Source organism: Gavialis gangeticus, unplaced genomic scaffold, assembly GCF_001723915.1.
Source record: "Gavialis gangeticus isolate Ggan-Ray unplaced genomic scaffold, GavGan_comp1, whole genome shotgun sequence".
Lineage (NCBI taxonomy): Eukaryota > Metazoa > Chordata > Crocodylia > Gavialidae > Gavialis > Gavialis gangeticus.
In genome coordinates, this window is record NW_017729025.1 from 54,885,015 (window position 1) to 54,897,551 (window position 12,537).

The window sequence follows — 12,537 nt, forward strand, 5'->3', positions numbered from 1 at the left end:
GGTGCCTGTTTGCTGAGCCAGGGAAGCTGTGAACAGAGAGAGGTGGGCAGTTCTCCTGGTCTGAAGTCGGAGGCAGGGTCAGCGGGGCCCCTTGTGCTCACCAAAGCTGTGAGCCATGTGTTTTGCGCATCTCTGTGCATGCAAGTCGAGGGTTGACAGCAACGGGAACAAAGCACAGCGTGAGGGGAAGAAGTGCAGTGGGCACTAAGAAACTCCACCACCTGGAGCCGCAGAGTTGGAAGGAGAATGCCAGGAGCAGCTTCCTTCCCTCTGCTGCCGCCAGGTGTCCTCGTGGGCTCTGAAATGACAGTAGGGGGAGGGTGTGTGTGTGTGTGTGTGTGTGTGTGTGTGTGTGTAAAATGAGTCATTGGAGAACAGACTAGAAAGCCATTGGGGGGTCCAGGAGGAGTGTGTAGGCAAGTCTGGAGAGGAGCAATGGAGGCTTTGGGGTGGGAGACGATTTCAGAAAAATTGAAGATGAATTGTTAAAACAATGATTTAAAAAAAGGTGAAATGCTTGATGGTTAGCAGCCCCGCAGCAGGTGGAGGAGCCTGAGCCCTGGCAATGGGGCAGGCAAGGGATGGGTTTTCAGTGTCTTGGAATAACATCAGCCTAGACTCCAGCCAGGAAGCAGTAAGCCAAGCCAGTGTCTAGAGCCCTGATATCCTGGAGAAGATGAGAGGGGGAAAGAAATACACAGGAGACTGAAGGAGAGAGAAGAAAGAGGAAAGAAAAGAAAGGTGGTGGTAGAGGAGATGGTTTGAGTCTCATAAACTGAACATATTGTAACTGCCAGGAAGAAAAATCTCAGTGTGGACAACAGAATCACTAGCACAGAACCAGATTGTTCCCTGGTGAAACTCCTTTGACCTGAGCAGGTACAGCAGGGACAGATATGGCCCTTTAGTTTGGGCAGAGCATGCACCTAGCATAGGGAAGAGAAAGATGTACAAGCTGAATAAAGGCAACTGCTGAGAGGATACAGCCATGGAGATGTCAATGAGGATGCTGCGCAGATGAAGAAGAGATGGAAAATAATCATAGAATAAGGAAGATGCTGAACAGGTGAAGAGCAGACACTGATATGGAACAGATCGTGTCTCCCTAACCCCCCAGGGGACAGACAGAAAGGAGCTACTGGAAGACACATGTTGTACAGGTGCAGAGCAGATGCTGAACAGACCCACTAAGCAGAGTCGGGTGCAGATGCAGAGACCGGAACTGAACAGATCCAAACCCAGAGCAGACTGGAGATGCAGAACAGATGTAGCTGCAGATCATTTCTCTTGGCGACTACTTGGGGCTCCCCAGTGCTGGAAGACATTGGAGGGCATGCAGTTGTATCATGTAGTACAGCCTGGGAGATGCTGATTTATCGCCAGAAGTTCCTGGGTACTGTTTACCAGAGGAGAAGGGATGCAGTGCAGGCAGTCTCAGCATACTGTTGAGACTGCCAGGTTTATGTTAATCTTGACACATGATGAGTTGGAATATAGGTTACAATGTGGTAATGCAACAAATTTCACTTAATCTCTAGCAGACTGCACTCCATATGGTTAGATGATTAGCTCTCTTCTCAGGAGGCAGCAGGACTCAAAGAGCAGGGGAGTCTGCATGGCTGGACCAAAGGTCATTAGCTAACTATTATTGCAGTATTTATACACCGCTAAAGCACCATTAATGGTGCTCTGCATGCCTATGGGAAGATTAGATCTCTACCCCAAAGAGCTTACAGTCTGGTAAACACACTGAAAACAAACACAGTTTGGATGTGATAGAGGATTGGCTTGCACAACTGGGTAGCTGAAGGTCATGCAAGAAGAGTAGATTTGAGTCTGGGAAGGCAGAAGGAGAACTGTTGGGGCACAATGGAAGAGGGACCTCCTCTAAGTGGAGAAACAGTGAGACAAAATGGGGAGAGGCTGTAGGCCAGTAATGAGGTACACTGGCACAGCTGGGAGTGAGAAGAGGGCTCTGGATTAGCAAGGGATGCTGCAGACAAGGAGTGGGACGCTGAGAGGGGAAGCTTCCACAACTCTGGGCTCTATCTGCTGAATGCTTGCTAGTCTTCTGTTGTCATTAGCACTACTATTACGTAACTTTCCCCATCAATAGTCAGGATGCCCATGTGGTGCCAGAGTACCATATTCAAGAGACCAAGGTGCCTGTGAATGCCTAGGGGTGGGCAGCGCATCTCCCACTATCCAGAGGAAGAGACATCTTGGGAAGTACGTCACCATAGGACAGAGGATCAAAGTTGCTTGCTTGTGGTGGAAGCAGGCAGAGCCTACAGCAATCTGTGGAGTTTCACCTACCTACATCAGGGCTGAATTTGATCCTCTGTCTTCAAAAGTGGCTGGGATTCAACTTTCCCATGACTCTGTCATTCTGCCAGAAGGTGATCTCAGACTGCATTTTGAGCCAAAAGCCAGTCTCCTCTTGGAGGGAGGAGGAGAGCTTAATCCATCAAGGGATCCTGGGCTAATACAAACAAGTCTGAAATGCCTGCACGTGCGTGCGTGCGCGCACACACACACCTGTTCTAATGCTACATCAGCCAGACAAACTCACTGGCTTAAATAAGGAGCTAAAAAATGAGGATAGCTGAGGAGCTAAGGGGGCAGCAGGGAGAGGCTGGCTGTTCTAGGAAAGCGTATGAAGATGTTCAGGAGCAGACTCCTCCTGTGTGCATGGTGAGGGAATGGTCTTTCTCCTGTGCTTCCTGTGGCCATTGCCCAAGGTAAACACACCTGAGAGGGAAGGTCTCCCTTTTTTAAGAGAGCAGGGCATTCTGCCGCAGGCAGTCACCAAGGCCCCCAGTGTAGTGTCCCTGGGGTGAACAGTAGAAACCATTTTCATCCTTTCCCCAGCCTTGCATGCCGTAGTGGGTGCATGGAGAGCCGGTGGGCATCAATGGCTTGAAAGTCTCCTGATTTTGTTTCCAGAGGGCCAGTGATGCTACTACAGTCCTGTCCCCATGCCTGGCTACCTATACCATCCACTCCGATAGACCTGAGGTAGCAGTGCCAGACCACTTTCATCCTTTTACCTGTGGCCAACCTGTACTCTGAGGTATGCTCCACCATTAACAGGTGGTGTCAGTGACTGACAGGGCTGCTTTGTCACCTGCATCCAACTTCTGAGGTAAATGGCTTATTCCAGAAAATGCCTCCAGAAAGATACAGCCAGAGAGACCTAAAGATGCCTGGGGACAGCATGTGAGGAGCAAATGGCAGAAGCCTGAAGCAGTCTCCCCGTCAGAGGTGCAGATGGGTTGGGTACAGCCTGTAGGCCACCTGGATCTCCTCGCCTCCTATTCTGTGCTGTACAGGCAGGCATGAGTAGGACAGGCCACGGTGCTGGGAAGCAGCAGGAGCCAAAGCTCTCCGAAGACAAAGGTGTGTTTTGGAGGCTCGGAGGTAGGGAGAGTCTGATATCCATGAAAGAGGAGAGAGGTTACCTCATTTCCACCCCCCACCCCTCCCCTGCAGCACATTTAAGCAGAGAAAATCCTACAAGAACCAATCTTAAAAGACGAGTAACACTTTTCTAGTCACTCTTGGCCCTCCACTTCAGGCCTCTAAGGTCTTCCGAGATGCACAGAAACTCAGTCACATCTGGTTTCCAATCAGTGGCTGGATTTGGGCTCAAAGTGTGGGCGTGGAATCTGGCTTTTGCTTGGTCTCAGGTTGGTGAAAAGAGGCCATTATTGAAAGCAGCCTGGGAAATGGTGCTGTTCTACCAATCCACTGCCTTTACTTGCAAGGGGTACCATGTAAAGCTTTTGTGAGAGCTAGTGGAACCACGTAGCTTTGGTATACAAACAACACCCAGCTCTGCCTCTCTTTTACCTCAGACATGCACAGCACCATCTCCAGTTCTCTCAGGTAGAAACTTCATTAAATGCTGAACCCAGACTTGATCAAGGGGATGGTGACAGAGGGGAGAAGAGGATGTTTCCTGGGTGGCATCCCCTGATATTGAAGACATCCGTCTGCTCTCAGACTGATCAGTCAGTCTATAGCCTGTGGGCTCCTCAGTGCTAATGGAAACCCAAATAGCCATAAGGACAAACAACCACTTTAATAGTGACTGGCCAAGAGCCTACACCCTGATCTTCAGGGTCAGTTACTGCAAATTGTCATGGCAACAAATGAAGCACCCCAGAAAAACTCTAGCTGGTAGAAGACACAACAGCTTATCTACTTAGGAGGGTCCATGAGAGTCCATTGTGCTGGGGCTCCATTTTGCAAGGGTGTCCAATAAAGTCCAGTCTGTAATCTCTGTCTTGATAGTCAAGTGCCTCCATAGGATTGTCTCACTCCATGAGAGGTTGCCTCTCCTCCTGCAGCCATGACCTCCATCAACAGCCATATCCCACCAGAGCAATGAAACAAGCAACTAGCTGGGGAGTCCCACAGGTGCAGGAGATGGTGCTTACATAGGAGCTGGACCCATGTATTGGAGCTCGCTACCACAAGAGATGAGACTTGAGCCCAGACCTCATCACACTCCAGAGTTAAATGCAGAACTTGGTTGCCTAGCTCAGCTTCTCCTGCACTGGCCCTTACATGCACAGCACATGTACACTAGATGCTACTGTAAATTAAATTAACCAAACCAACAGGCTGGGAAGGGAAGAGGCAGATTGTTCTTTCTACTGGAAACTGCTTGCAAGATTTCAGCTGGGATGGCGATAAGCAGCTAGATAGACAGACAGATAGGCAGAAGGGGATGTGATGACTGTGGGAAAAATAAGTGGTATAACAACTGGCCAAGGGTTTGTCTTTCTTTAGTACTCTTTTGCCAAGGATTTTAAGGTGCTTCATACACGCACGTTGACTAAGACTTACACGTGCCCCCTGGGAGCACATGCAGTCAAGGCCTTGACTTCCTGTCTCATGAGAAATGTGACACCTTTCCATAGAGGAGACTGAGGGTGTAGGCACACATTCACTTGCAACAGTTGCAAATCATTGGAATGCAGTAATGCAGGGACTGTCAACTGGGGATATGGGTGAAAAGTCCCAGCGGGTATGCGGGGGCGCGTGGAGACAGAGCACCACCACACCGCACTGCCACCTCACAGGAGCAGGGCCGGGTGAGAACAGGGCTTCACAGATGCTGCATCTCCAGGTGCCAGAGTGAGGCAGGGAAGCTGGTTTGGAAAATAGCAAAAGCTGTTGTGAACCCAGGAAGAAAGGGAAGTGTGAACTTAGGCAGCTGTATGAACGGGGGAGGGAGTGGGGGGGATGGAACAGTTCTACAAGCATCAGCCGGAGGAGGAATCAGGCTGAGAAAACTGTGTCCAGGTGAGGTGAGACTGCTTCCTATGGGGTCTCTCTTCTGTCTCAGACCTTCTCTTTCTGCTGTTTATCTGACAACTGGGTGGTGTTCTCAGCAGGCTTATTTCCAGGTTGAGTTTCATTGTTATTTCCTACCTAAGTATCTAATTTCTTCAGGGCCCTTTGGATTGCTCTTCTGTCTTGTGACTCCCATGTTGACTGGACCTGCCCTGAACAGTTAGCTGACTTGGATTTAAAGGTGCTGGTGGCAGATCCAGTTGGGCTTTTCAGCTTTGGAACAGGGAGAGGGAGGAAAATTTGTGTTATTCCCTTCCCTCCTGCCAGGACATTCATACTTCAGTTCAAAAGTGGTGGGACGTCTGAAGGGCACACTCTGTTCTGAATGCCCCTCACCAGTTTTGTGCAAGTTATGGACCGGGCTTTGTTTCTCTGTCCCATGCCAGGTGCCCCTGTTCTGGCCCTTGCTCTTCAGTCTCTCTCTCCTTGTCTCGTAGATGAGTTGGGCATCTGCCCCAAGGGTGTCACCTCCAACGTGTTTCGCTTCAACGTGTCGTCAGCAGAGAAGAACAGCACTAACCTGTTCCGGGCCGAGTTCCGGGTCCTGCGAGTGCCCAACCTAAGCTCCAAACGCGCTGAACAGCGCATTGAGCTCTTCCAGGTGAGAGCCCTCGTGAACCTCTGAGCACAGTGGGGCAGACTGCAAAAGTAGCTCGGCTGTGAATCCTCAGTGAAAACCTCAAGCAGGGTGGGCAAGAGCATGGAGGAAAACCCTTTTTTAGTTTTCTTTCTACCCTGTTTGAAGCAGGCAGCCAGCCAGCCTTGCCTTACCTTTTCATGCCCTTCTCCTCAGGGTTTCTGTCCCCTTTGGGATCCTGCCCGGTTTCTTGCTACCTTCTTTCTGACACTCTGAGCATCCCGCTATGGCGCTGCCTCCTCAGAGGCGCCTTGCTGCCATTATGATGAGGGAGTCGGAGAGGGGAGCCTCTAGTTACCAGGGAAGTGCCATCAGAGGGACCCCTGCTTCCGTAAGCTTTGGCTCCCCTTGGGGCATGTCTTGCCTGTGTGAGTGACATGGCAGATAGTGGTATGCCAAGGAGAGGACTCTTCTGTCCAGGTCATACATAACCTGTTTCCTCTTCTTAGCAATGAAAGGGTGATTGGGAGAGACAGGGAGAGGCATACAGGAAAAACTTACAGAAGGACATGGTAGAACAGAGAGGCAAAGATTTGCTGGGAGTTCCAAGTAACAACAGACCAACCTCACCTGCTTGTAGGTCCCTTCACTGAATAGCTAATCTGGCCTCTTTCCTGGGCTTTGCTCCCATCTACACAGAATAACCTCTGGTCTGAGTCTGGAGGTACTGTAAGCCTCAACTGGCTTACCCAACAGAGGTATCAATTAGAACAGTGATTCTCAACTAGTGTGCCATGGCATTTTTGAGGTCCTTTCAAGGATGCTGTGAGGTTCCATACAATGTTAGCACTTTTAGGTTTACAAACATGATTCACAAGATAAACCCAGACATTTCAAATAGAAATCCATAGTTGTGGCCTGAATTCTGTACAACAAAGACTGCTGTATTGTTTTTCTGCAGTTAAAAAAAAAAAGAATGAAAACAAAGAGCTGGTATTTCCAAGGGGAGCCTCAAGTCTGAAAAGGTTGAGAACCATGGAATTAGAACCTGGTCTCCAGTATAAAACAGGCAGGCTTGAACCTGCAAATTTCATAGGATGTGGGCAATAATCATGCAGTGCTGATCATCCTCCAGTACCTTCCCATGATTCCCCTCAACGATCAGAGAAGTTCTCCCTATTGATGCAACTGATAGGGAAAGAGTCTGAGAGTGTATAAGCACAGAGGAACTGTAGAATATGATCCCCTGGAACTCAGTGCCCTTTGGAATGAGCTTTGGCTCTGCCAAGAGAGATGCTCTGAGGACTGGTTTATGGTTTTGCAATGGGACTCGGGGAGAAAGTTTCAAATGTGAGGTTTCCACTATACCCTGCTGTGCTGTGTTTGGGGGTAGCTGAGACAGGCCTTGAACCTAGGGTGGGGTGGGGATGGGCATAGGTCTCATAAGGTTAGGAATCCAATTAAATATGCATTTAAACCCCTGCCATCAGCTGGGTTCCAGTGCTGAACACTTTGCCACAGGACTGGTGGGCCTGCCAGGTTAGGGGACCCAGGATGGTGAGACCCCCCATCCTGTCTCAGTGCTGGTTCTGCCCACAAGCCCTGGTCCCCTTTCTGGGGACTTGGAAAACAAAATCGCCCATTAACCTGCAGTCAGGATTCCAGTGTGCTACTTCCCTCTACAGTTACAGCCTACCCCCAGGATACAGCAGGAGGAGGTTTTCAGGTTCCTACGTGCAGGACACATGGAGGTCTCCAGAGGTTGGCTTGGTGCCTGAAGAGTCTGTAGCCCTCTTACCTTTACTAGGTTGTTCATTCAGGAAAGATGAATCCGATCCTAGTGTCTCCCTCTCTGGATTCTCCCCCCTGGCTTAGTTGGTAACAAACCTCCTGAAGTGGGGAGACAAGATAGGTATGAGGTCCCCACTCCTTTGCAAACTTACTCCTGTTTTACCTTCTCCCAATACAGATCCTCCGGCCCGACGAGCACATAGCGAAGCAGCGCTACCTCAGTGGCAGGAATGTGCAGACACGGGGCTCACCAGAGTGGCTGTCCTTTGATGTTACTGAGACTGTGCGCGAGTGGCTTCTGCACAGAGGGAGGAGTTTTGCTGTTTTGTTTGGGCTGTGTGGAGTGTCTGGTTAGTTCAGGCAGTTGCTCCTTCAGAAGGAGCTAATGAATGCAGGGCTAATGAATCCCCATCACCATCTCCCAGTAGCAAAGTGCACTTCCCCCATTTTGGGGAACTGAGGGTCCCACTAAAAGCAGTTCTTCCCAGTTTGAGAATAAGGCTGCCTCACTCTATGTAGGGTACTTCCTCTATTAGATATCTACCTTGGAGTTCCCACTTTCTCCATCTGTACAGGACTCAAAATCCACTTGGTATTTTCATTTAGAGATGGATCTTATTTTCTTTTTGCTACTGAAAATTCTTTGATTGATAAGTTATCAAGTCTGATTTGTATATCATAGGCTCTAAGACTTTCCTGAATGAACCAGAGCATATGCTTTAGAGAAAAATATTTTTTGAACTCTAGTGTGACCACAGATCTTGATTCTCTTGTCTGTCTGTAGCATTGTAAAGGTGAGGAAATACAAGAGACTTTCTGACATATCTAGGCAAATTGAGACTTTAGTGGCACAGCATACAAACAGCAGTGACTGAGAAAAAAGCAATAGTTTTGTCTCTGCAACCACTTGGCAGTGCCAGCAGTTATGGGACAGCTCCCAGCAGGAACACTGACATAATTCACAACTAGAACATGGGGACTGTAAGTCACAGCTAGATTGCCTTCCCAGATAGAAGCTAGGTGTCACTAAAAACTGGAATGCAGGCACTTGGCATAAAGCCAGTCCCTGAAAGGATGAGCTGGGATCTTGTGGGCTCCTTCTATTTTAGAGACATTCAATTTTATGTCCTTATGGCCCAAGTTCAGAGCCTGAATTGCAGTTAGCTTCAGACAGTAACGCTGGCTGACAGATACCATGATGTGGATAGTGTCTAGAAATCAAAGTGATGAGTACCTTACTAACACAGCAGAGAGCCAGATGTTTCTACCCATCCACACAAGATGGAAAAAGAGCTTCTGTCACTTTATCTCGATCCATTATGAAAACTGCTTTCACGACCACACTGCATGACTGTTCTCAGGATGTTATTGTGGATATAAAAACAGACTCAGGGCAGTCTGTGTGACTTAACCCAAAGATCAGCAGAAACAGGAAGCTACAGCCAATAGGTAGAATACCCCTAGTGAAACAATTACTCATGTTGAGCTTACTTGCTTTCAGGTCTCTGCCACAGATACAACCTAGAGACCAGGTAGTGGAAAATCACCATTATTTAACACTGACACAAAGGGCCAGGTTTTTAAAAGTTCTCAGCTTCCGACAGCCTTCATACAGGACAACAGATATTGTTGGATGCTGAGTATTTTGGAAAATAATCTACAGATTAGGAACTAAAGGAGAGTCTGAATTCTCTGGGATTCCCTTGAACTGGCCAACAACAAGTAAAGAATGTGTTTCTCATGGAGTCTCATCTCCTCCTCTACAGAGTCCAATCTGGGTCTGGAGATCAGCATCCACTGTCCATGCCACACTTTTCAGCCCAATGGTGACATCCTGGAGAACCTGCATGAGGTGCTGGAGATCAAGTTCAAAGGTGACAAGGGGCAGGGGTTGGGGGGGACTTGATGGGAGAGGGGAGTATAGAGCTGCTGGAGAAGAAGAATCAAATTCAGGTGTTGCTCTGCATGTCTGAGTGATTTAAATGTACGCACAGTGGTGGTGCATTTGAATTTGCATGCTGACTTGTAGTGCATGCATTCTGCATGTAGGCTTGGAGTGCTTGCGTGTGCAGAGATGCGCGACTGCCCATGTCCATGCATTCAGGGAGATAATTCTGTATTTATTCTCTCTCTGGGATAAAAGGCTGGCTCTGATGCATTCTCAGTCTTCCAGTGTGCTTCTGCTTTTCACTCTGGTTTCCAGTTAGGGTGACTGAGACAAATCATGAGTCCTGCCTGAAGTGGCAGAGAGTCAGTGGCTTGGCTGGATAAAGAAGTAGGAACCTCCTGGCCTGCAGCCCTGGGCTGCTGCCACTGGCCCCCACAGACTCCATTTCTGAGGCTGTTCTGTGGAGTGCCAGTGATCTGACATCTTTAAACCATTCATCTTTCTGCTTGTCCTGGGACCAAGGCCAAGAATGAGTGGGGTGGATTAATGGCCCCACCAGCAGTTTGCAAATGGTAAAACAAATGGCCATGAGCCTTTTTCAAGCCAGCAGCAATCAAATTCACTGTGGAGAGTGAGGGGTCCAAGGGGATGGGGTGTGGGGCAGCCGGGAAAGAAGGCCCGGAGTGAATAAACATGGAGATTGAGTACTTCTCTTCAGTTCAGAAGTAGGAGTAGGAGCCAATGTTAAATACATTCCTCCAGACTGTTGAAAGACCTCCCTGCATCTTCACTCTCCACTTCTGCTCTGAGACAGACTTTTGAGGGCCATTTTCTCTCTGTAGGCATTGATAGCGAAGATGACTATGGACGTGGGGACCTGGGACGCCTGAAGAAGCAAAAGGACCTTCACAACCCCCACCTGATCTTGATGATGTTACCCCCACATCGACTGGAGAGCCCAGGTTTGGGAGGCCAGAGGAAGAGACGAGCCCTGGACACGAATTACTGCTTCCGGTAAGGGAAATAGGACCCTTCCCACTCCTGGAGTTAATCTGCCCTCTTATTCACAGAATGACAAGGCCCCGCTCCCATTTCTATGGCCATTTTTTTCTGCCATGCAGTAGGGTAAAGTCCTAGAAAGTTCCAGCGCATCAGAAACTCTTGGGATGTGAATGAGTGTGGTTCCTTGGGGCTCTCTTCTTTTGGACAGATCCGTGCTGGGCTAGCTTGGGATGCTGTTCCTCTGTCTCAGGACAAGGGCATAGCAGTATCCAGGAAATAGAGATGGACCCATATTGGCCTTGCTCTGGTGATCAAGTGGCTAGTCAGAGAGGAACCCACAGGGCCCTATGCTGTTCTCTTGGAGACCCATTCAAACTGTCCCTCTGAACGGAAACCTGCCACATCACTGACCAGGCAGGGTCTTGGGATGAACATTTTAGAGCCTGCAGAATAGGGTCCCTGTTCTTGAGCATTTTGGTTTGTTTCTAAGATGTAGCTTCTATTTAAAGGCATTTTCCTATGTACAGAGGCTCCTCTTTTCCCCTCCATTCTAATGTTATAAAAACCTTAGTCTGTCTGTCTGTCTGTCTGTCCATAACACTTTATTCACGCTCTGACTGGCTGTCTTGGCAGTCGATCAAAGTGCTCTAGATAGACAGGACAGATGGCAGAGCACTGCCATGACAGTGGGGACCAAAAGCATGGGGGTGCAGGGGCAGGCCAGCTGGCTTCCCCACTTGGAGGCAGAGGGGGACAGCGGGGACTAGAGCCCTGTCATAACAGAGGGGACAGAGCTGGGGAGTGAGGACAGCAGCGCTGGCCTCACCCCCCCGATCTGCTCCTTGGAGCCATGGGCCAGAACAGCCCCCCATCACCTCCCAACAAAAGCTGGTGGGAGAGAGGGGAGGGGGCAGTCACTGGTAGCGATGGCTGCCACCCTGTGTCTGCAGCCGCCGCCCTGTACCTGTGGCTGCCACTGGGCCTGCACCCATTGCTGCTGGGTCTGCAGCCACCACCAAACCCAGGCCCATGGGCACTGCCAGGCCCGCACGCAGGTGGGGCAGTGGTGGTATGGACGTTGCAGCAGCTGCAGGGGAGAGCAGCCCAGACCCAAAGCTGGTGGGGTGGGAGGGGAGGCCCCAGGCCCAAAGTGGCAGGCAGGGGGGCAGACGTGGGCCCAGCCCTGGAGCGGGGGGAGAACAGCTGAAGCGGCAGGGGTGGAAGTTGGGGGAGTGGACCCAGCCCCAAAGCAGGGGCAGGGGTGCTGCAGCTGAGGAGGGCAGGATGTGGGGGGAGGAAAGGAGGGGGAGCAGCCCTGGCCCCGAGCCCAAACTGGGTCAGGCCTGAAGGGGGTGGGGCCAGACTAGCACAGGGGAGGGGGGGAACAAGGGCACAGGGCCAAATGCTGTGCTCCGTCCCTGCACCCTGCCGCCCCCCGTCATTTTTGATGGGCAATTTGCTAGTATATGTCATAATGGTGGAGCCAGCTGGTGGTGGATATTGGGGACTACCATGTTTACAGACCTGCCCCTCTTGTGCTTTGCTATCTCTGTTTGTTATGTCCACAGAGAATGGAGCCCTAGCCATGCTTTCCCGGCAGGTGTTGGGCATGCTAGCACCTACTGGTCAAGAGACTGTATCCCTCAGACTGTGAATTCCCTAAGCCCTGGCGGGGGTGGGGTAGAGCAGAAAGTCTCCATTTCTCTGGTACTTGGATTCACTTTGTGCCAATGGTTTGTTTCAGGAACTTGGAGGAAAACTGCTGTGTCCGCCCTCTTTACATAGACTTCCGACAGGACCTGGGCTGGAAGTGGGTCCACGAGCCCAAGGGTTACTTTGCCAACTTTTGTTCGGGTCCCTGCCCATACCTCCGCAGTGCAGACACAACTCACAGCACGGTACGGCAGGTGGTTAA

At 50.1% G+C, this 12,537-nt stretch overlaps 1 protein-coding gene across 1 annotated transcript in view; it reads left to right on the top strand.

The window, feature by feature from the left end:
• The window catches only part of TGFB3 (transforming growth factor beta 3), a 44,461-nt gene that overhangs the window by 23,125 nt on the left and 8,799 nt on the right, over positions 1-12,537 (top strand). The window contains exons 3-7 of the mRNA XM_019519913.1: positions 5,802-5,965; positions 7,911-8,040; positions 9,499-9,606; positions 10,463-10,634; positions 12,367-12,520. Of these exons, the coding sequence (XP_019375458.1) occupies positions 5,802-5,965; positions 7,911-8,040; positions 9,499-9,606; positions 10,463-10,634; positions 12,367-12,520 (728 nt within the window). The remainder of the gene's footprint in view (positions 1-5,801; positions 5,966-7,910; positions 8,041-9,498; positions 9,607-10,462; positions 10,635-12,366; positions 12,521-12,537) is intronic.